Below are 25,384 nucleotides of genomic sequence, written 5' to 3'. Positions count from 1 at the left end.
TAACTCCCTAATTCCTGTTTGTTTGTGGTTTTTTTTGGTGTATTTGTGTAAATACCCATCATTCTTCCAGATTCCAAGATTAAACCTTTCAGAACAGAAAGCAAGAATTACTACTTGCTACTACTTGCTCAAATATAGTACATAGCATATATCATCGAACATGAATGTTAGATGAATAAGTAATCATAGAGCTACTTAAAGATGAAGAAGGAACCAAAAAAAAGTAAGGAACTTACTATATATATCTCCCAGTTATGAATGAGATTGAATGGGCTAAGAGAATCCTTTGTATTGCAGAATGTCCTGGAAGATCTTTTGAGAAAGAGACTCCTCAAAAAATTGTAATTTATTTTAATTCTACTTTGTGCAGAAAGAAGCACTGCTGATTCATGAAAGTGCTTTCTGACTATTTAAGACTCTCTAATTAATATGTTCCCCAAAGTTAAAAAAGTCCCATTTAGATAAAAAAACATTTGGGGTTCTTTAGCCAGCTTTGTTGAGGTATCATACGCATACCATAAAATTTACCTATTTTAAGTGTACAGTTTGATCAGTTTTAGTAAATTTATATAGCTGCACAGCTGTCACTACCATTCACTTATGTCCATCACTCAAGGAAGTTCCCTTAAGACCTAACTGCAGGTATACTCCTAACACCAGTACGTGGCTAATCTGCTTTCTGTCTGCACAGTTTTGCCTTTTCTACAGTTTCATGTAATGGAATCACTTAGCGTGTATTTGAGGTTCATTCATATTGTATGTAATAACAGTAAAAGTTTGTAACTTTTTATTTCTAAGCAGAATTGATGGATATTTAGATTGTTTCCTGTTTTTGGCTATTTGAATAATGTCACTATGATTACTGGCATACAAATCTTGGCATGCCTGTGTTTTCATTTCTCTAAGAGAGTAATTGCTATGTTATGTGGTAAGCTTATGCTTAAGTGGCTAAACTATACTATTTAACATTTCTATGAGCAGTGTATGAGGAATTCAGTTTTTTCACATCCTTGTTAACATTTGGTATTGTCAACCTTTTTGAATTTAGCTCATCTAGTGGATGTGTAGTAGTGGTTCTTGTGATTTTAATTTGTATTTCCCTAATGAATAATGGTATTGAATACTTTTTTATGTGCTTATTCATCCATATCTTTTTTAAGTGTCTCTACAAGTCTTTTGCCCATTTAAAAATGGATTGTTTCGTTTATTAGTTAAGATTTCTATGTTTGTTCTTTCAAGATAATAAAATAACTAAAAGAACATTGTAAATTCTTTTTTATTTTGAGGTCTTTTTTGGTTGTTATGAAAGAATAAAAGGTTATTAAAAGTTTAAAGAGCAGTGCTATTGATCTTTGAATACAATGGGGACTGGGGCACTTATTGTCTGCACAGTTGAAAATCTAAGTCTAATTTACAGTGGCCCTGTCTATCCCTAGCTCCCTTGTATCTGTAGACTTAACCAGTCTTGGGATATGTTTATATTTTTACTACTGAAATATACTCAATATTTTTACTATAAATATTCAATATATATAAATATTAAGTATTTAATATATAAATTATACACAAGTTTAAATATTAAATTTAATATTTTTACTATTGAAAAAAATCTGTATATAAGTGGACCCTCAGAATTCAAACCGTTGTTGTTTAAATGTCAACTCTAATGAAAACTTATACTTCACATGTTAAGAAATGAGTCATTAAAAACAAACTTACCTAAATGTCTCTTTCCTGCTGCATTTTCCTTTTTTTTTTTTTTACCAGAAATGATCTCATTCCTTAATTTTATGTTATTGTTTGGTTTTAAGTATAGCTTTTATCATACTTAATATCCTTAAACAATATATTGATTTTTTTTTTTAATTAATGTTTTTTCATTTTTTAAAGCTATGAGGTATCTTCTTATAGGGAAATGCTACAATTTGTCCATTCTGTTAGATAGAGATTTGGGTTATTTCTGATTTTTTTTCACCTTTATTGAGGTATAATTGACAAATAAAATTTTTACGTATTTATAATATACAACGTGATGACCACACACACACACACATACACTCTGAAAGGATTCTCATCATTGAGTTAATTAACACACCCATCACCTGTTTTGTGTATGAGGACAGTTAAATTCTATTCTCTTGGCAAATTTCAGTTATTCGGTACAGTGTTATTAAATATAGTCACCATGTTATACATTAGATCCTTAGCCCATATTCATCCTGTAACACCTGGCAAGCACTTTTTTACTTTCTGTTTCTGTGAGTTCAATGTTTTGTTTTTTTTTCCCTTCTGGTTTTTAATTAAAAGAAAAAAAAAATGCTGCTGTGAACAGGGCCAGGACTAGGGTAAGGCAACTGAAGTACTAAGGGTGCAAAATTTATTAGTATCTCAGACCTGGCTATGAACACTTTTATATATGTCTCCTGATCTAAGAGTTTCCCCCAGAGTATTCCTAGAAATGGATTGATTGCTGGTTTATGGGCTACATCCATCCTTAACTTTATAGCTTATGGGAAGTTTTGAGATGATTGTAGCTATTGATGCTTGTACCACCAGTTCCCATTGCTCACATCCGTGTTATAGTTACAGCTTTAAATTCTGTCAACATGGTGGATATGAAATCTTAAATGATAGTAATTTACATTTCCCTGATTAGTATTAGTATTGTTGGTTGTCTCCATTTCCTTTTCTCTGCAGTGCCTAGGTCTTGTGTTTTATTTAATTTTCTACCTCAATATTTGTTTTTCTTACTGACTTATAATACCTACAGTTACTGCCTGTTACTTGTCTTTTTTGGCTTTGTTTTGTATTGCATATATCTTCCCTCAGTCTTCATTCTTTGCTTCCTTTTTGGAACAAAAGCTATTATTTTTTGGCTGTGCTGTACAGCTCTAGAGGTCTTATTTAGTTCCCTGACTGGGGCTGACCCTGAGGCCTCAGCACTGAAGTCACCAAGTCCTAACCACTGGACTACCAGAGAAGTCCCCAGAAGTTATTAATTGCAATGTAGTTGAATGTTTATGTCTTTTCTTAATTGATTTGTGCTTTTATATCTTGTTGAAGACTTCCCTACCCTATGTATTTTTTTAAAGGCTTTAAAATTTGCCCTTTCCACATTAGCTTTCAATCTGCTTTAATTTGTTTTCGTTTTCCTAATGAAGCTTTTTTCTTGAAGTCTATTTTGTCTAAATGTTAATATTGCTACTTTTCCTTTTTGCTTCTGTATTTTTGGTGTATGTGTTCTCCCTTTACTTTGTGTTCCTTTGCCCTTTTGTTTTAGATGTTTCTTTATACAAAATAGCGTATATCTAGATTAAAAAAAAAAACAATTCTGGCAATCTGTCTTTTAACTAGAGAATTTCATTTTTTTCTCCTTCTATTCTGACTTTCTTCTTCCTTAAGAAAGTACTCAGATTTTTTTAATAATATATATTTAACTTAAAGTTCATATTTAAACCTGAATAATACAGGGATCATCAAATGTTTTATTACCCATTGCTTTCTGCCAATTATGCCATTATTCAGTTTTTTAGTTTTTGTATATCTCAGTTCAGCCCCACAAATTATACTTTTTGTTTGTTTTATGCAGTAAGTAGATGCTTATACTTCCATATTTTACCAGTTCCTTTAGTTGTTCTACTCCTTGCTTCTGAGATTATTTTCCTTTTTCCTAATGTATGTTCATTAACAATTTATTTAGGAATTATAAAAACTCAAGTTTTGTCTGAAAGACTTAAATTTTGCCGTTGTTCTTGAATGTTAGTTTTGATTGGTGTAAAAGTTCAGATTGGGAGTTGAGAAACTGTTTTTTAGGGGGCCAGTTGTAAATATTTTGAGCTTCATGGGCCATATATTCTCTGTCACAAGTAAGTCAATTATGCAGTTATAGTGGAGATCATTCATAGGGGATATGTAAACATGTGAGTGTGACTGTTTTGATAACATTTTGGTTGTAGACACTGAAGTTTGAATTTTATATAATTTTCATGTGTTCTAAAATACTAAAAGTTTTTTTAATATGAAAAATGTAAAAATCATTCTTAGCTTGCAGGCCATATAGCAATAGGCTGGATTTGACCTGTGAGCCATAGTTTGCTGATCTCATGTCTAGGTTAGTATTCACTTTACTTAGTACTTTACTCTTGGGTAAGGTACTAATTCTAATTATTCTTAGAATGTCAATGATATCTTCTGTTTTTAATTGTTGAGAAGTCACCTGTCAGTCTAATTGTCGTTTTGTTGCAGATAATCTGGTGATAACGTTTTTTCCTTTGGCTGGTTTTAAGAACTTATTGTCATTGCCGAGGTCCTTTGATGTATCTAAGTGTGGATTTATTTTCATTTAACTTGGTTAGAATTGGTTGAGCATCCAGAATCTAAAGATTAGCATGTCTCATTACTTGTGGAAATTTTCAGCCATTATTTTTGCTTATGTACAACATGCATGCATGCTGTTGTTTCAGTCATGTCTGACTCTGTGCGACCGTCTGAACTGCAGCCTGCCAGGCTCCTCTGTCCATGGGATTCTCCAGCCAAGAATACTGGAGTGGGTGGCCATGCCCTCCTGCAGGGATTCTTCCTAACCCAGATTGAGCCTGCATCTCTTACTTATACCCTGCATCGGCAGGCAGGTTCTTTACCGCTAGTGCCACTCGGGGAGCTTCTTGTACACAACATGGGAGGCAGATTAAAAAAAAAAAATCATTTGAAGATTTTCTGCCAAGTTATAGTATAAAATAGTGTGTCTATGATATTAAATAATGGCTTTTTAAAAATACTCCATCCTAGAATTGAGTGCTAGATCATCTCTGTGTAGATGACTTTATAGGCTTCTTCTTATCAAAATTGTGACTTTTTTGGTTTGGGTGCAAAGCAGTGTAGCATTGAGTGTAATACTAATATGTTTTATAATACTAATATGTCTAAGAACTTAACACATTTATTTGTATACTTTATATCATGCATTACAGTTCTATATAATAAATGCATATTGTAAGTATATATAATAAATATGCATTATGCATTATTAATAGTTGGGACAGCAAAAGTACAACTTGACATTTGGTTTTTAAACCATATTCAAAATAATTCTTTGTACTTTTATGCAGTTAATAGATAACTTGCATGATTGGAGAGCTGATGATTTTTATTTGAATGCTTCTTTAAGCTAGCAAGATTTATGGTGGTACTTTAACATAGGCTTCTTCATTTCAGAGAACTCAGCTTCCTGTGTCTGCTGAATCTCAAAAACCCGGGCTGAAAAAAGGTCTGTATATAATTTCATTGCGTCTGTATATTTGCACAGATTTTTCTGTCTTATTGATTCTATTCTGCCATATCTAGCTTTCATTTTGTGAAGTTGTTAGATATTAGGGGATTGATTTTACCTGAAAGTATGTTTAAATGGGGTTTTATTTTAATATATAAATGTGTACTAACTTTCTACTTGTGGAAAAACCACTATAAAGTTCCTATAGTACAGATCGGGTCTCAAATAATCTCATGTATATGTGCATTGAATAAGTGTGAGGTTTTATAAAAAGTCTGGGAAGCCTAACTTGGTGAGGACTCAGTGCTTTCACTGCCAGGGGCCCAGGTTAGATCCCTGATCGGGGAAGTAAGATGCTGTGAGGTGCAGCAAAAAATAAAATTAATTAATTTAAAAAATAAAATCCAATAGAGGTACGTACTATGTAGAGGAATAAGATTTCTTCATTTGTTAACCTAGGAAGTCTTAGGAGGGTTTGCATCCAGTTTGTCAGTGACTATACTGGCTCATCTTCCACGTTCACCCAGTTTTAAAGGACTGGGTGTCTTATCTACTTCCTAGGCCTTAGAATATACCTGAACTTTTTGTTTAGCAGGAGAGACCATCTGTTTTATTGTTTGTTCATTTATTTATTATCTGCTAGATGAGGAAACATGGAAGGGGTGTGAGTTGCCCAGGGTTTTGTGTGTGGCTCTTGTTTGCATACCCGAGTTATAGTCACCAGGCTATATGCCATTTTGCAGCATGCGTTCTGTTGTTTGCTAAGAGTTTTGATTTTGTTAATAAAGTGTTTACTTGGGGCATTTCTGTTTCTGTTATTCTTTGAAATTATAATATAAGTTGTTGGAAAATATTAACTTTCAGGAATTTATTTTCAAAGGGTTTTTTTTTTTTTTTTGGAAAACAGCTTTCACTGAAAGAACAGTACATCTACAATGTAGATTATTTGTGAAATTTAGATGAATTCTGCCAATGTCTAACATCATTGCTAATTTTTTTTTTTTTTTATATTTGTGTGTATTTATTTGGCTGCACTGGGTCTTAGTTGTGGCATGCAGGATCTATAGTTCTGGCATGTGGGATCCAGTTCCCTGACCAGGGATCAAAGGGCCCCTACATTTGGGAGCAGGGAATCTTACCCACTGGACCACCAGGGAAGTCCCCATTGCTAATATTTTAAACACCATTTCTGGACATGAGCATCTTCTTGCTGTGATATCTGTTCATTTAATCAGTAGAGTGATTTGGGACTTGTGGGTATTGTAATCATCCCTCCAGTATTCTTTCCATACTTCCTCCAGGGTCATGTCGTGTGGTTCAGTTGACTTCCAGTCCAGGAAAATTGTAATTAGTATACACCAACCAAGAATTGGCCCGTGCCCAATTCAGGCTAATGAGATGAAAAGTTTATAGTTATTGGAAAAGGGACATATTGACAAGTATGCTAAAAAATTAAGCAGTGCCATAGTGCCCTTTGAGAGAAGGCAATGGCACCCCACTCCAGTACTGTTGCCTGGAAAATCCCATGGACGGAGGAGCCTGGTAGGCTGCAGTCCATGGGGTCGCTAAGAGTTAGACATGACTGAGTGACTTCACTTTCACTTTTCACTTTCATGCATTGGAGAAGGAAATGGCAACCCACTCCAGTGTTCTTGCCTGGAGAATCCCATGGACGGAGAAGCCTGGTAGGCTGCAGTCCATGGGGTCGCACAGAGTCGGACACGACTGAAGCGACTTGGCAGCAGCATAGTGCCCTTTCCAATCAGTTCTTCCTCTCTTCCCCACTGCAGAGCAACCACTTTCTGGTTTCTGGTATTAAAGTTTAGTTTTTCCTGTTCTTGAACCCCTCATACCTGTGAGTACTTAGCAGGTTCCAAGACCAGTGAGTGATAGGTACTTGGAATGCACAGATAAATAGGGCATGGATTCTGCCCTCAGGGAATTGACAGTCTTCAGGGCATAGGGAATATAAGCAAATAATTAAAGTGCAGTGTGTATTCCCTAGGCCCATCATTCTGAAGGTTAAACATTTCCAGTTTCAGCTCTTCCATGTGAGGGTTTAGAACTCTTTTGCCATTATTGCTTTGGCTCTATAGTGAAATTTGTTGGCCATCTTGGAAGTAGAGCGTTTAGAACTAAATAGAATATTCCAGGTATGATGTGAACAGGGCCAAGTGAAATGTCTGGAAGATAAAATCTGTTGATTTGGATCTTTCTGTTAATCAGCTAAGGTTGCTTTGCCTTTGGGCAACCATTTTACACATTTGCAATACCATTGTATTGCATAGTGTCAGGGGTGTGATTCATATATGAATATAGTTAGTTCAGTTCAGTTCAGTCACTCAGTCATGTCTGACTCTTTGCAACCCCATGAACTGCCACACACCAGGCCTCCCTGTCCATCACCAACTCCTGGAGTCCACCCAAACCCATGTCCATTGAGTTGATGATGCCATCCAACCATCTCATCCTCTGTCATCCCCTTCTCCTGCCCTCAGTCTTTCCCAGCATCAGGGTCTTTTCCATTGAGTCAGCTCTTCACATCAGGTGGTCAAAGTATTGGCGTTTCAGCTTCAACATTAGTCCTTCCAATGAACTCCCAGGACTGATCTCCTTTAGGATGGACTGGTTGGATCTCCTTGCAGTCCAAGGGACTCTCGAGAGTCTTTTCCAACACCACAGTTCAAAAGCATCAATTCTTCGGCGCTCAGCTTTCTTTATAGTCCAACTCTCATATCCATACATGACTACTGGAAAAACCATAGCCTTGACTAGATGGACCTTTGTTGGCAAAGTGATGTCTCTGCTTTTTAATATTGCTGTCTAGGTTGATCATAATTTTCCTTCCAAGGAGTAAGCATCTTTTAATTTCTAATGAGGAAATCAGCATAAGCTTATAGAAATTTGGAAAACATAGGGAAGTATAAAGAAAACAGGGAAAAAAATCAGCCCTAAGGATTAGTGAACTTTGACAAATTAAAAATCAGGGTGGTAGTTTGAACAGAAAGCTTCCATATTTCATTGTGCAATCTTTAGATGTCTCACAGATGGCCAGCAGGCACATGTAAAGATGCTCCTAATTACTAATTATTAGAGAAATGCAAATCAAAACTATGAGGTACTGCCTCACACTGATCAGAGTCTTCATCATTAAAAAGCCTACAAATAGTAAATCCTGGAGAGAGTGTGGAGAAAAGGGAGTCCTCTTACACTGTTGGTAGGAATGTAAATTGGTGCAGCCACTATGGAATACAGTATGGAGGTTCCTCAAAAAAACTAAAAATGGAGTTGCCATTTAATCAAGCAGTTCCATTCCTGGGCATATACATAGACAAAACTCTTAATTCAAAAAGATACATGCTTCCCTGTGTTCATAGCAGCACTATTTACCAAGCCAAGACATGTAATGAACCTAAATATTATTGACAGATGACTGAATAAAGAAGATGTTGTGTGTGTGTGTGTACACACACATATATATATATATATATGTGTGTGTACACACACACAGAAAATTACCAACCATTAAAAAGAATGAGATAATGCAGCCACATGGGTGGACCTAGAGATTGTCATACTAGACAAAGTAAGTCAGGAAGAGAAAGACTAACACCATATGATATCATACATGTGAAATCTAAAATATGGCACAAATGGATGTATCTATGAAACAAAAGTGTACTCACAGACAGAGAACAGGCTTGTGGTTGCCAAGGGGCAGGCAAGTGAGGGAGGGAAGTATTGGGAATTCGAATAAGCAGATGCAAACTACAATATACAGGATGGATAGACAACAAGGCTCTACTGTAGAGCACAGGGAACTAGATTCAGTATGCTATGATAAAGGTTTATCATAGTATATTGAAAATCTAGTATTTTGTTGAAATAGTATGTAACATAGTATGTGAAATGGTATATATTTAGTATATGAAGCAGTATATATCATAGCATATTGAAAATCTAGTATAAACAAAATCATAGTACTTTGTTCAAAATCATGGTAATGGTTTATCACAGTATTTTGATTTAGTTCCCTGCACTATACAGTAGAACCCTGTCTATCCATCCTGTATATAGTAGTTTGCATCTGCTAGTTCCAGACTCCCAATACTTCCCTCCCTCACTTCCCTGCCCCTTGGCAACCACAAGTCTGTTCTCTGTGTCTGTGAGAGCACTTCCCTGGTGGCTCAGCTGGTAAAGAATCCGCCTGCAATGTGGGAGACCTGGGTTCAATCCCTGGGTGGGAAAGATTCCCTGGAGAAGGGAATGGCTACCTGCTCCAGTATTCTGGCCTGGAGAATTCCATGGACTATGTAGTCTATGGGGTTGCAAAGAGTCGGACATAACTGAGTGACTTTCACTAAGGTTTCACGTGATAAACCATTATGGAAAAGAATATGAAAAAGAATAGATAGATATAGATGAGTCACTTTGCTGTATAGCAGAAATTAACATTGTAAATCAACTATACTTCAATAAGAGGCTTTCCACATGGCACAGTGGTAAAGAATCCGCCTGCCAGTGCAGGAGATGCAGGATAAGTGGATTTGATCCCCAGGTCAGGAAGATCCCTTGGAGTAGTAACTGGGAACCCACTCCAGTATTCTTGCCTGGAAAATTCCATGGACAGAGGAGCCTGGCGGGCTACAGTCCATGAGGTTGCAAAGAGTCAGACATGACAGCACACACACATACTTCAATAAAATTTTAAAAATCCTAAATATCTTTTTAATCTCTAGTTTAGATTTTCTCAGTCTTGGTACTATTGACTTTTTGGTCAAGATAATTGTTTGTTGGGGGAGCTGTCCTGCATATTGCAAGATGGTCACTGCATTCTTCATCTCTACTTAGTAGATGTTAGTAGCACCCAGTTGTGACAACCAGAAATGTCTCCAGATATTGCCAAATGTTCCCTAGGGTACAAAATTGCTCCTGATTGAGAACCACTGCTGTAGTTAAAGAGTATGATACTTCAGTAGAAGGTAGACTGTAGGAAGTTGGTAAGTTTAACATGGGGACTTCACACTTTGAAATAACAGGCAGAGACTTTATTTGAACAAGCAGCAGCCATGGCATTTTAACTGAGAAGTTCTGAGTCTGGGTTTGGACGTTGTCTCCCACACCCTTCCCTCCTCAGCTTGAGAGGCCAGTATCCTAGCTTGACTCCAGTCTTAAGGGTAGTGAGTGCCAGCTCACTGGAGGGGATAAACAACTTTTTATTTGGGATTCTTGTCTAAATATATTAGGACTTTTTCAAGAACAAGCAACTTATTTGGAATTGTTTACAGAACTACTTGATGGTTCTGAGAAAAAATATCCTACGTGGGGCTATTACATCCTCTTCATTTTCCTCCCATGATATGACCTCAGATAACTCAGAAAACTTTCTTCTGGCTTTCAGTTGAGGTGAGTTAATTGATTTACTTCATGGGCTTCTTTCTTTCCTTAAAGGAGTCTTCATTGAAGACCTTACCCATTTTGGAGTGGCTGCATAGGCTAGGATGAATTTAATTTACAATCTGAGACAATCTATTTACTATGTGAGAAACTTGGTCTCAGCTTGTGGTTTGCTTTTCAAGTAGTTTTTAATAAATGAAGTTTTAAGAAATTGTGGCAAAACACACATGACATTTGCTTCTTTAATCATTTAAAAGTACGATGCAGTGGCATCAGTGGCATTCACCATGTTGTGCAACCATCAGCATCATCTGTTTTCAAAACTTTTTTAGCACCCCAAACAAATTCTCTAACCATTAAATATAAACTCTCCATCTCCCCTCACCTCTAGCCCCTGGTATCCTCTATTGGTTTGGCCAAAACGTTCCTCTGGCTTTTTTTTGTTTTCACCGAGAACTTTATTAAACAACGTATTCACTGTTTTGTTCCACTATCTTCTGCCATTTTTCAGGCAACTTCATAATTTCATCTTCCCAAAACTTTTTATCTTTTTGAGCAAAGAACTGTTCCAGGTACCTTTTACAGTCTTCCAGGAAATTGAAATTTTTTCCATTGAGAAACTTCTGTAAAGACCAAAATAAATGGAAATCCAAAGGTGCAATGCCTGGTAAATATGGTGGATGATTCAGAGCTTCTCAGCCAAGACATGACAGTTTTTGCCTGGTCATCAAAGAAACATACAGTCTTGCTTTATCCTAATGGAAGATTATGCATTTTCTAGTGGTTAATTCTGGAGACTTTTCATCAAGTGCTGCCTTCATTTGGTCTAATTGGGGGCAGTACTTGTTGGAAATCATCATTTGGTTTTCCAGAAGGAGCTTATAAATAGAGGACTCGCTTCCAGTTCCACCATACAACATATCACCTTCTTTGGATGAAGACTGGCCTTTGGTCTGGTTGTTGGTGGTTGATTACACTTGCCCCATGATCTCTTCCATTCCATGTTATTGTACAGTACCCACTTTTTGTTGCTTGTCATATTCGTTCTAAAAATGGAAAGTTTCCATTATGTTTAAGTAGAGAATCACAAATGGAAATACAGTCAAAAGTTTTTTTCACTTAACTTATGGGGAACCCAAGCATCAAAGTGATTAACATAACCAAGTTGGTGCAGATGATTTTCATTGCTTGATGTGGATATTTTGAGTATGTCAGCTATCTCCTATGTGGTATAGATATGATTGTTCTCAATGTCTTGATTTGATCACTGTCAACTTCAATTGGTATATCCAACTGAGCATCATCTATCGGGAAATCTACAGCATGAAACTTTGTGAACCATTTTGACATGTTTGATTTTGTCATCTTCTTCATACACTGCACAAACATTTTTTTTTTGCGTTTTAGTTGTGTTTTTACCTTTCTTGAAATAATAAAGCGTAATATGCCAAAAATGTTGCCTTTTTTCTTCCATCTTTAGTATTAAAGTGGCTACAGAAAAATTCACCAATTTTGATAAATTAAAAAAAAAAGGCATGCTGATATGACAGTTGTCACAATAGAATCTAACAAAACTGTTTTGAATGACGTTAAAGACAACTAAGTACAACTACAGCCATCACACAGAACAAACCAAATGAACTTTTCAAGCCAACCCAGTACTGTCTCTCTGAATTTGCATATTCTCGATAGTGCATTCATATATGCAGAATTATGCAACATTTATCCTATTGTTTCTGACTTATTTCACTTAGCATATTTTCAGGGTTCATCTGTGTTATAGCATGTTGAACAGATTTCATTCCTTATTAAGGCTAAATAATATTCTGTTGTTTGTACACACAGTAAATATTTTGTATATCCAGTTATCTGTTGATGGACTTATGGGTTGTTTCTGCCTTTTCACTATTGTCAGTATCACTGCCATGAATGTTGATGTATAAATAAATACGTTTGAGTACCTACTTTGTTTTTTCCTAGGACTTCAGCTTTTTATTGAATGTGTTACATAAGAGATTTAGTCAAAAGCTCATGTTGTCGCTGGACTCCTCTTGTTCTTTCTTTGCCTTCCACTTCTCAACTGGAGAGCAATGGTGGAGGTGCAGGACTTCCTGGTAGGGCAGATCCATCAGCCCCTACATTGCAGCTGGGGCTTCCTATGTTGACAAGGCTGGAGCCCTGCCAGAAGTGTTCGGCATTTCTGTTAGCTGTTTTAATGAGAACATTGATCTGTCCTCTGTGACTGAATGTCACCTCATCGTGGTGTGGGGTAAGGCCAGTAGATGAAGATGAAAGTGCCCAGTTAGTGGCTGACTGCCCACCTCACTGCTGTTCAGGGCCTCATCGCAATGTGGCCTTAACTTCCTTGGAATCATTTTAGCACCGCTGTAGAAAGGGGCTCCCTGCTTTCAGCTCTTTTGGGTATATAGTCTGAAGTGGAATTGCTGGCTCCACTTAATGACGTAATTTTACTTGATTTTTTTGAGGAATAGTGTTAACTTTTAATTTAAATAGAAGGTACTATATACAACTTTTATTTTTCCCCAATGATAGTAAAATCTACAAATTTTAAGTGCCCAGTTTTTGAATTTTGACAAATAACATATGTAGTCATCAGCTAGGATGAGTTAAATATTTTTATCACCCAGAAAGTTTCTTCCAGCCCCTTCCCAATCAGTCCTTCCTTCAGTTCCCTAGAGGGAACCATTGTTTTGATTTCTGTCCCTGAAAGTAAATTTTGTCTGTCTGTGCTTGAACTTCTTGTCATGAAGTCATACAGCAGCGCATCTTTTGATGATCAGTTTTTTTTTTTTTTACAACTCGGTTACAGCCCAGAGTTTTATTTGGCAAGCAAAGGATAGTACACCCTCGAGGTGTGAGAGTGGGCCGGCCCCAAAGGAGAGGCCTCAATCCGTCTTGCTTCCTCTCTTTATACGTTTTGTCTTCTCCCCGCTGAGCCTGCTCTATGCACATTGGGCTAGCCAAGAAGGGGGTGTGTTTGTTTCACCTGAAGTTCTCACTCTGGTCCACGGATTTTCTTTTGTTCCATTGTTTCATTTTCAGAGGCTTATCCCTTTCTTTATCTTAAGCCACTGCCATTTTTTACTCCTTTTTTGATCAGAAGTTTTAATTGTGATGAAGGGTGATTTATTAATTTTTTTCTTTATGGTTAATGCTTTTTGTGTCTTGTCTAGGAGGTTATGACCCTTACCCTCAGACTGAGTTGTGTGCCCCCACCTCTTCTGCATTGGTATTGCAGAAATTAATCTTTTTGGTTGAGAGGGTGTTTAATTTGATTCTTGACACTTATTAACATATATATACAGAAAAGTACATGTTATAATTGTACAGCTTAATACATTTTTACAAAGTGAACATATCCATGTACTCACCATCTTTTTTTTAAACATAAAACCAATGTATATATTTATTTTTAGTTCATTGATTATTTTATTTTTGGCTGCACTGGATCTCCATTGCTTTGTGCAGGCTTCCTCTGGTTGAGGGGAGCTGTTCTTCCTTGTGTGTGGGCTTCTCATTGCAGTGATTTCTCTTATTGTGGAGCTCTGGCTCTAGGGCGAGCGGGCTCAATAGTTACAGCACGCAGACTTAGTTGCTCCACCACATGTGGAATTTTCCTGGACTAGGTATCGAATCTGTGTTCTCTGTATTGCCAGGCAGATTTTCTTACCCACTGTGCCACCAAGGAAGTCCTTGTACTCACCATCTTGATTAAATTATAGACTCGGAGGCCTGCCTCATACGCTCTGCTGCTCCTGCTGCTAAGTCGCTTTAGTCATGTCCGACTCTGTGCGACCCCATAGACGGCAGTCCACCAGGCCCCACCGTCCCTGGGATTCTCCAGGCAAGAACACCAGAGTGGGTTGCCATTTCCTCCTCTAATGCATGAAAGTGAAAAGTGAAAGTGAAGTCGCTCAGTCGTGTCCAACTCTTAGCAACCCCATGGACTGCAGCCTACCAGGCTCCTCCGTCCATGGGATTTTCCAGGCAAGATACCCTCTACCAGTCATTAACTACTCCTCTCAAAGATGGTTACTTAGGTATTTAGGGTTTTACCTACTTTTGAACTTGATATAAGTGGATGGAATCATTCAGTGTATACATTTCAGTATCTGACTTCCTTGCTCAAAATTATCTTTTTGGTATTCATGTATCTTGTTGCATGCAATAATGGCTGTTTTTTTCCATTATAACATAGTATTACATTATGGGTTGATACCCTAGTTTATTCACTTTACTTGGAATGAACATTTGGGATACTTTCATTTTGAGATGTTATGCATAATGCCATCCTTAAAGTGTATGTTTTTTTTGGTACACTTATGTAGCAGGATTTGTACTTATGTACACTTAGTAGCAGGATTGCTGGGTCACTGGGAACAATGTACTTAAGTTCAGTAGATATGAGCAAAGTTTCCAAATACATTTAATATAATCCCCTTTGTGTATGTGTACACTTTCGCATATGCTTAATTATGCATAGAAATTCCTTAGAAAATAACTCAGTTTCTCGCAAGGAGGAGGAATGGACAGAGTCTTTAATATTCTCTCTGTCCTTTCAGTTTTATTTTTACTGTATGTATGTATGGTTGTTTTAATTTTTTTTTAATTGAAAATCTTGCTACTATAATATGTCAAAAGTCCTGTTCTGCTTTTTTTTGATAATAGGAAAACTTTCATATCATTATTTATTTTGTGTTGCTAAGTTACTCGTTTAACTACACCAAGTTTCATCCCAATTATAAAGGACTTTCCAGTTTTAAAATGTATAAAATTGGAAAGTTCTTTACAATTGGGACAGAAACTTGCTGTGGTTAAATGAGTAATTTGGAGGCCTGGGATATAGCCCTGCCTCTTCCATTAATAAGCTCTTGAATATAGGCAAATCACTTAACCTCTGGAATCTTAATTTCCTCATTTGTGAATAGTCCCAAAATTGTATGACTCACTAGCCTCATGGGAATATTCAGTGGAATAATAAGGGAGAAAACACTTTGCGCGCTATATATATATATATATATATATAAATGTTCATATTATTATAGATCTAAGTAAGCCATATAAATATATAAAAATATCATATATAAATGTGGGGAATTAAGTTTTGATTTTAGAAAGTCAGATAGTTTAAAATAATCTAGGGTGTGTAGTAAGGGCTTCCTCAGTGGTCCAGTGGTAAAGAATCCACCCGCAATGCAGCAGATGCAGATTGATCCCTGGGTTGGGAAGATCCCATGGAGGAGGAGATGGCAAGCCATTCCAGTATTGCCTGTGAAATGCCATGGACAGAGGAGCCTGGAGGGTTATATTCCATGGGATCGAAAAGATTCGGACACAGCTAAGCACACATGCACACAGGGTATGTAGTAAAACCATAATCTGTTATATGAATTTTTCCTTTCTTCCTCATCCCAGTTTACGTTCATGAGAGGCAAACCTGTTGGATAGGTAGCAGTTTAATATTTTTTTTATAACGCTATATTCTAGCACGTACCCTTGGGTGACTGCTGAGTCAGTCTAGTTTCTGCCTCCTTCATCCTCGTTTATATTCCTGAGCAGAGGTGGCATTTCTGCTGATCCTGGAGCTGTTTGCTCTCAAATCCGTTCCTCACCCTTCCCTTCTCTGCTGAGTATTGTGAGGAGCAGACCCTTGGCGGGCTTCATTCCTTCCTAGGCTCTGGTGTCAGCACAGTTTCTGGCTGGATTAGCAAGTGAGGGGAACTGGCAGGAGACTGGAGGGTGGGAGGAAGGAGAAGACAGGGCTTTCCCTTCTTTCTCTCTGCTTTGGGAAGTTGGAGGAGTAGCGTGGTTTCTGAAGCATCTCTTGTTGCTTCTGCCAGTCAGGCCATATGCTTTGAGCTTCTTCCAGGTAAGCTCAGCCTTAGGTACTGGTAGCAATACATTCCCTCGTTTTTTCCTTCAGTTCAGAGATGGTAGTGACTTGTTCCCATGCTAATCTCTGATTTGCATCACTGTTCCCCGTTGGTTCTCATTTCTGCCCTCACCTGTTCACTGCATTGAAGCCCTTCTGTTTTAAATCCTCAAGTAGTTTCTGTTTCCTCATTAGACCCTGTCTGATACAGAGCTCAAATTGATATAACAAAAATGTCTTCCATATTTCAAGATTTGTTATTCCTTTTGATGTCCCCAGTAATATACTGAGGTAGAAAAGTATTATAGTTCCTATTTTAATATGAGGAAATTAACTTGTTGAATAACTACTTGCAGATTTTTCATAATTTTCTCCAGTGAAAATTATAGGGGGAAAATGGAGGCCCAGAGACTTAACTTACTTGCTCTAAGTCTCACAGAAGTCTGTTACTGATTGAAGATTGGACTTCTACATGTAAAAATCCTATGTGCTACGTGTCTTCTCCTTAACAAGATCTGTTACCAAAGAAGTGTTCAATTATAATGTACTTACAAAAACCTTAGTCATTGTAGAAAATTTCTTAATTAAAAATTCAAAGCACTATAATTTTCTGCTCAACATCCCAGATGCTGGGAAAGATAGAGGGCAGAAGGAGCCGGGGGCAACAGAGGATGAGATGGTTGATGGCATCATCAACTCAATATACATGAGTTTGAGCAAACTCCCAAGAGAGAGTGAAGGACAGGGAATCCTGGCATGCTGCTGTCCATGAGGTCGCAAAGAGTCGGACGCAACTTAGTTATTAAGCAACAACATTTGTATATCCAGGATGCTATTCACTACCGTTAATCAATGTAATATATTGAATTTTGGTTATTTTTATGAGAATAAAAATACAATAGGGCAAATTACAGGGAAGAATTCTTGAGATGTCATGTTTGTTTGGTTATGGAATTGTTGAAGACGTGTCTGGTGTATTCTTAAGAGGAGGAAAGAAAGAGACGTCACAAAAGAGTGGAATGGGGACAGGAGAAGAGAAGGGCAAGGGAGTATTGTTGCTAGGTCCCCAGCCTTCCACTGCCACTGCCTTGGTGATGGTGGAGAGCCATGTGGGAGCTGGGGATGTGAATCAGGTCTTTTTACAGTCACCTGAAAGGCTTTACCTTGTCTTGATAAAAAATGGGAGGGGGCAGTGTGCTAAGTGAGATCTTTTTTACAAACAGCTGAAAGACTTACTGTGTCATTATCTTATCAGCTGGTTACCTGACCTCCATGGTAATATAGACTGCTAAATTTAGTGTAGCATGGGAGATGACTACCTTGCTCTGCTATAAAATACAGGAGGAGGCTCTACTTTGCACTTAAACGTCTTATTGTTTTTAGGATCTATCAAATAGGTAATTCTCCTAAAACTTGGGAAAGCATGTATGAACCAGTATCCCTGTTTGTAGGGGGAATTTGACTGAGCAATGATCTGGAGTACAAGAAATTCAGCTTACACATTTACAGGTAAAATTCTAACTAAATTCAGGATTCATAGGGATTTCTGTGGTATCTAGAATTTCCTCATCTTCAAAACTGACTAATAATAATGGTAAAAATAACATCAACAGCTAGCCCTTCCTTAGGGCTTACTGTGTACCAGACAGTACTCGAATCTCTTTATTTGTATTGTCATTCAGTCCTCACAACTCTGTGGGGATATTTTATCCCCTGATCCTTCTACTTAAGTGTGAGGAATATAGCACTAATAATGGGTATTTTATTATCATCTGTCCCTTCTGCTAGTACTCTCTTACCAGCCCCCAACTCTGCCCTGATTACAAGCTCCCTGGAAGCTTATAATCAGTTTTGTTCACTTTTGTATCCCCATTGCTTAGAACAGTGCCTGGCATGTGGTTGGTACTCAGTGAATATTTGTTGAATGAATGAGTTTTTTATAGATGAGGAAACTAAGTTTTCCAAGATTACACAATAATAGGACAATACATGGCACTGTAATGATCTGTAAAGTCTTTGGTGAACCTAGAGTTCTTTTAACTTTTAGACAAGCTATCATCCAGAGTGTGAAATGACCGTTGCTGCTGCTGCTAAGTCGCTTCAGTCGTGTCCGACTCTGCGACCCCATAGACGGCAGCCCACCAGGCTCCCCCGTCCCTGGGATTCTCCAGGCAAGAACACTGGAGTGGGTTGCCATTTCCTTCTCCAATGCAGAAAAGTGAAAGGGAAGTCACTCAGTTGTGTCCGACTCTTAGCAACCCCATGGACTGCAGCCTACCAGGCTCCTCTGTCCATGGGATTTTCCAGGCAAGAGTACTGGAGTGGGGTGCCATTGCCTTCTCCAGAAATGACTGTTAGGCACTTGAATTTGGTGGTGCTTTCCCTTCTTCTAATTCCTACTCTATTTCATTAGCCTCTGGGCCCTTGAGATACTTTACAAATTGAACTTTTTTTTTCTCCCATTCTTCACCCATGGAACACAAAAAATAGTTCATCTTTTATTGTTAGATTTTAATAATACTGTGTGTGTGTGCTAAGTTGTTTCAGTCATGTCCAACTCTTTGCGAACCTTTGGACTATAGCCTACTAGAGTCCTCTGTCCATGGTATTCTCCAGGCAAGAATACTGGAGTGGGTTGCCAGGCCCTTCTCCAGGGGATCTTCCCAACCCAGGGATTGAACCTGCATCTCTTATGTCTCCTGCATTGGCTGGCAGGTTCTTTACCACTAGTGCCACCCAGGAAGTCCAAGATTTTAATAATAAGAAAGACTCAAATTTGCATTTTATAAATTTTCTTTAGGCTATAGAAGCAGTGATAGTGATATTATAAACTCAAAGGATTCAGTGTCTCCTTTCCTTTAGAGAAGGGGTAGGTTAACAGTGAGGTAAGTCATACAGTTGAGACTTGCTTTAAGATTGCATGCACACCCACTCACATCTGCCTTTAAGCTTGATTTGTCTGGTCTTCTGTAGGAAATTTAACTTTGGAAATGGTTAGTTAGGCAGAACAGGAATAGCTAATATCTGATGATTGATGGGGCTCAGGGGAAGAGAAGGAAGGAAAAAAAAGTCTTTGAAGAGTCTCACATAAGCCCTACTGACTAGAAGAAGGGTGATCCCAGTCAGAGAATGTGGGTAATTGGAAAATGAAGACTTAGGTTGCTTAACATTTAATCTTTGCTTTCTTCTTATTTATAAAATCATATCCATATTTCTGTCATAATTTCACTTTATAAACTCCATTGTTATTCCTTATTGGAAAAGAAAAAAGCATTCTTAATTGTGGCTCAGCTTGGTAAAGAATCCTCCTGCAATGTGGGAGACCTGGGTTTGATCCCTAATTTGGGAAGATCCTCTGGAGAAGGAAAAGGCTTCCCACTCCAGTATTCTGGCCTGGAGAATTCCATGGACTCTATGGTCCATGGGGTCATAAAGAGACATGACTGAGTGACTTTCACTTTCAATGTTAATTCTGGGTCACAGTAAGCTTTTTTCCTTCCCATCATATTAATATTATGCACATGTAAGTCTTGGGTTTTTTGTTGTTATATCGCCTAAGGTTCTGGAACAGAATGATTACAAATCATTTCCCTTTCTTCCCCTGGTGTACCCTTTCTTTTACATTTTGAAAAATAAGAGAACACCAGAACTTCCCCCGTGGTCCAGTGGTTCAGTCTCCACTGCAGGGGATGCAGGTTTCATCCTTAGTCTTGGAACTAAGATCCCATATGTGGTGTGGTGTGGCCAAAAAAAAAAAGTGACCATTAAACTAATCAGGGAATACCTCAAACATGTATTAAAATGCATAAAAAATAACAAATACCCATGTGCTTACAGACCAGATTTAATAAATAAAAACATTTAGCCTTATATATTTTAGAGCTTTTAATTTTTTTGATAGCTAAAGCATTAAAGAGTTTAATTCTCCTTATTGATTTCTAATTCATTCTTCCTTCTTCCTTGAGGTCTCCAGTGTTCTGAGGTTGGTGTGAATAACTGTCTCCCTTTTTACTATAGAAAAGCTAACTTCTTAATGAATTTTTACCTATAATTTAATTGAATTCAAAGGAATAGTAACTCATAGTTTCTCTCTCGTGAATCATTTTCAGTGTCTGAGGTGTCTGAAATATTTTTCTCCTTGTTGACTTCTCATTACTGGGCAACAGTATAACGTTTCACATTTGAGCTATTGCTAAGACTGTGTTTAGCTATTTTTGGTCCTCTGATCTGTTAGATGTGATATTAACTATGTTATATATATTTTGTTAGTAACACTCCTGAAATATCTTTTGGAAAGTCATTTTATTCACCTTCCAAAACCTGGAAGAGAGAGAAAGGAAAAGAGGGAAAGGATGATTCTGTTTTTCCCTTCAGGCAAGTTATCAGTTGAGAAACTGATATTATGAACCACACAAACTGTACAGGAATATATATTGAATTTGTACTAGTAGGACAAGTATCTCTTAATGTAATAATCCACACATTTTTAATACACTTTGGTTAAAAATGGTCAGCAGCATGAAGAATTTAACATGATATTAGTCTCCTTTTGGTTAGTTTAGACATGAGGACAATGCTCAAGGAGAAAACCTAACAATGACTGTTTGTTTTTGTCAAAATATGTTTCCCAGCTCCAGAGTTTCCTATTTTGGAGAAGCAGAACTGGTTGATACATCTCTATTATATCCAGAAGGATTATGAAGCATGCAAGGTGAGAGGCTGCGGTGATAGAGAACACGAGAGGCAGGCTTTGATTAAGCATGTGTGTCTGTCACTCAGTTTGTATGGCAGGTAATAACCCATTATTTTAATAATGTGTGAAATCTTGTTTCTTCACATTTTGTGTATCAGTTAGCTTTTGCTGTGATAATGCTGCTTAACAAACAACCTCAGAATATCAGTGGCCTTATTTATTCCTTGTAGGCCTTCAGATCGGCTATGGTTGGTGGGGTTTAGCCACAGTCTGTGGAGCAGGTTCCAGTGTGCTCCACGTGTCTTCCCTTTTCAAGACCAGGCTGAAGGAGCTGCTACTCTCTGGGACGTATTGGTCTTATGGTGGACAGCATATGTTCAAATCAGCATAGTGTTTAACTTTTTGATCTCTGGATAGGTGAAAAATGGTGTTTCACTTTTATTTCATAATTCTTCTGGTGAGCTTGATCCTTTGTGTATTTTAAAACCATTTGTATTTTCTTTTCTCTAAACTTTGGTGACGGTATATATGTTACATACTTGCTGGCAGAGAATAGTATCATCATGCAAAATATATCCTTGGTATTGTCTTTTTTTGGCATTCAGAGCTTTGTAATGCTTTTAAGGTTGTGATTTTTGTACCTGTCACATTTGTACCCACAGCAGTGCAAAGAACTAGCAATGTTTTGTTCCAGTATGGATTTGGAAAGTTTTTTTTTCCTTCTGTGATACTATCTTTATTTCCCCTTTCCTTTATTGACCACCTTTTCTGTTTCTTTCGGCTTCTCTTCCTTTGCTTGTTTCTTAAGAATTAGGGCTGTCCCTGTGTACTGTCCTTGACTCTTTTCTCTGCTTGTTCTGCACACTTCTTCCTGATTGCCAGATCAGTCTGATGCGTACTGAATGCTTCACAGACATTTCAAATTCAACTTTCTGTAGCCAAATTTACCTGCTTCCTTCTGTACCTATTGCTTCTTTTTTCCTATCTCTTGATTCCTCACATATACTCCTTGTCCATGTCTTGTTGTTCAGTTGTGTCTGACTCTTTGTGATCCTGTGGATTGCAACACGCCAGGCTTCTCTGTCCATCACCATCTCCCAAAGTTTGCTCAAGTTCATGTCCATTGCATCGGTGATGCCATCCAGCCATCCCATCTTCCGACGCCCTCTTCTCCCTCCACCCTCAATCCTTCCCAGCATCAGGGACCTCTCCCGTGAGGCTGGCTGTTCGCATCAGATGACCAAAATACTGGAGTCTCAGCCTCAGCGTCTGTCCTTCCAGTGAAGATTCAGGGCTGATTTCCCTTAAGATTGACTGGTTTGATCTCCTTGCTGTCCAAGGGACTCTCAGGAGTCCTCTCCAGCACCACAGTGCGAAGGCATCAACTCTTTGGCACTCTGCCTTCTTTATGGTCCACCTCTCATAACTGTATGTGACCACTGGGAAGACCACAGCCTTGACTACTTGGGCCTTTGTCGGCAGAGCAGTGTCTCTGCTTTTCGACACCCTGTTTAGGTTTGTCATAGCTTTCCTGCCAAGAAGCAAATGTCCTCTGATTTCGTGGTTGCAGGCACCATCCACAGTGATCTTAGAGCCCTAGAAGAGGAAATCTGTCACTATTTCCACATTTCCCCCCCTGCATCTGCCGGGGGGGATGCCAGAATCTAGTTTTATCAATATTTAGTTTTAAGCCGGCTCTTCCATTCTCCCCCTTCACCCTCATCAAGAGGCCTTTCAGTTCCCCCGCGCTCTCTGCCATCAGGGTGGTACCGTTTGCATATCTGAGGTTTTTGATGTTTCTCCCACCTATCTTGATTCCAGCTTGTAACTTATCCAGCCTGGCATTTCTCATGATGTGCTCAGTGTATAGATCAAACAAGGTGACAGCAGACAGGTGTCCATGTCTTCCTTTACTTAAAAACATTTGAAGACACTTAACCACTACTCAGAAGTATTGTTTGTTTCTTTTTCAGGCTCTTATCAAAGAACAGCTTCAGGAGACTCATGGGTTATGTGAATATGCTATCTATGTCCAAGGTGAGACATATATTTCTTCTCTTCTTGCTAGAGAAATGCACACTCGGCCTAGATTCTGGAAAAAGAACAACTTAAGAAATACTTAAATTCAAGTAAATGTTCCACAAATCTCTTGCTTAGTATTACTGTTTTTTTGAAATCAGAACATAATTATTGTGCTGGATTTGACCTCAGAAATGACTAGTTCTGTTAAAAATCTTGCTACTGTCCTTCACCCCATTCTAGTTTCTGGCTAGTGTTTTTCAGAATTGTTGTTAGGGTCGCTGCCTCCTGCAGCAGTGTTGGGCCCAGAAGAGGCTTTTCAAGAATTCTTTGTAGTCAAGCTAGAAGAGATGAGAAAAAGCTTGAGGATTTTTTGTACGGGAGTCAGGATGAAGGGAAGAAGCTTAGAGGTATACAGGACAAAGCAGAGAATAAATGGAAGTCATCAGAAATCAAATATTACAGGGACTGAATAATATAGGGATTAGAGGGATTGACTGGAATTTTACTCTGTGGTGCCCAAGTAGCGTCCTTGGTTGCTACTTGGGCACCAGGAACTTTCTGACTCTTTGATGTAAATGAATGGTTTTGTTTCCCACTCTGCATTTGTAGTCTTCAGATTAATATGCAATTTTCTGATGTAATTGGTAATACATTAACATATCTAGGACATTGTGGCAAAATAATGTTTATTTATTCCCAATATCACCAGTTCCAGACTTACAGTGCCTCATACTACTTAAGCATGTAAATCTTCTGAAAACTTAGGCCTAGGAAAAAATGATTGATTCTGATTGGTTGCTAGACTGAGAACCAACTCTGAAATATTACTGCATTCTTTGCCAGCATCTCCTTGTTGGACTTGGGTTTTTGATTGCACTTGCCCCATTTGGGTGTACTCTCTGAAAACTATCAGGTGAAGTTGGAATTACCGTGATAAATAGCGCATCTGATAGGAGCTATAAGAATGTTCTTACAGTGAAGAGTTTCTGGAATAATTTACAAGGCACCCGATTATCTGCCTGTTGGAAGCTGGGAGTGGAGAAATAGGTAGGTCCCAGATACCTTAAAAAAAGGTTTTAGCTCATCACCAACTTTGCTGCTTGTTTCAATCCATCTGAAGTCATATCTGATTGTATTTTAAGACACAGTTATCCAAGGGGTTTCTTTGATAAGATTTCCTACTTCCCTCTTTCTCCAATTTTTCACATGCCAGGCTCCATTCTTAGAACATGATTTTATTTTCTATGTTTTCTCTCTCTTGGCAGCTTTGATATTTCGCCTGGAAGGAAATATCCAAGAATCCCTAAGACTCTTTCAGATGTGTGCTTTTCTCAGCCCTCAGTGTGCTGATAACCTCAAGCAGGTGGCCAGATCTTTGTGAGTATTGGCAGCCTGGAGGCCTTCGGGCACTGGTGGAGAATAGTGTAAAGTGCATTCTCAGGCTGGGACTTGCTTACAGAGAAGTGTAACGAATTCACTTTGAAGAGTGTGGATTAATTTTGAAATTTGAGAAAATGAGATAACCAGTATAAAGCAACTGAGTATTTCGAACACTGCATATTCTACTTTGATAGGAGAGCACTGATAGTATTTCTCAAATAGTAACATTTTGTGCTTCAAGTACCCTAATCATATTGCCAACCCATGGAATTTTTCTTGCCTACTGTTCCAATACTTAGCATAATACTATATACACAGTAGTTTTGTAGTGTTTGTTAAGTGTTTGTTCTGTTTTGTAGTGTTTAAGTGTTTGTTAAGCCTCTGAAGGCTCCTGGATTCTGGCATTCTCTAGAATCTTTATAAGCTTTTAAGTACTAATAGCTTTACTACTTGGAGAAGGCAATGGCACCCCACTCCAGTACTCTTGCCTGGAAAATCCCATGGACAGAGGAGCCTGGTGGGCTGCAGTCCATGGGGTCACTAAGAGCTGGACACGACTGAGCGACTTCACTTTCACTTTTCACTTTCATGCATTGGAGAAGGATATGGCAACCCACTCCAGTGTTCTTGCCTGGAGAATCCCAGGGACGGGGGAGCCTGGTAGGCTGCCGTCAATGGGGGTTGCGCAGAGTTGGACACAACTGAAGCGACTTAGCAGCAGCAGCAGCAG

General features: G+C 38.2%; 1 protein-coding gene across 3 annotated transcripts in view; it reads left to right on the top strand.

Annotated features, from left to right (window-relative positions):
- BBS4 (Bardet-Biedl syndrome 4) overlaps window positions 1–25,384 on the top strand; it is a 47,846-nt gene that overhangs the window by 5,262 nt on the left and 17,200 nt on the right. Inside the window, exons 2-5 of one of the 3 annotated variants that reach the window (XM_006056890.4) lie at window positions 5,215–5,266; window positions 21,191–21,270; window positions 23,226–23,289; window positions 24,540–24,651. In XM_006056890.4, coding sequence (XP_006056952.3) covers window positions 5,215–5,266; window positions 21,191–21,270; window positions 23,226–23,289; window positions 24,540–24,651 — 308 coding nt within the window. Of the gene's footprint in view, window positions 1–5,214; window positions 5,267–18,004; window positions 18,069–21,190; window positions 21,271–23,225; window positions 23,290–24,539; window positions 24,652–25,384 lie in introns of those variants that run through there. The other 2 variants (XM_025296191.3, XM_025296195.3) reach the window with 2 other exon arrangements.

The sequence above is a fragment of the Bubalus bubalis genome, chromosome 11 (genome assembly GCF_019923935.1).
Source record: "Bubalus bubalis isolate 160015118507 breed Murrah chromosome 11, NDDB_SH_1, whole genome shotgun sequence".
Taxonomy (NCBI): Eukaryota; Metazoa; Chordata; class Mammalia; order Artiodactyla; family Bovidae; genus Bubalus; species Bubalus bubalis.
Note: the sequence above shows the minus strand (reverse complement) of the source record. Positions and strands in the feature narration are given on the sequence as shown.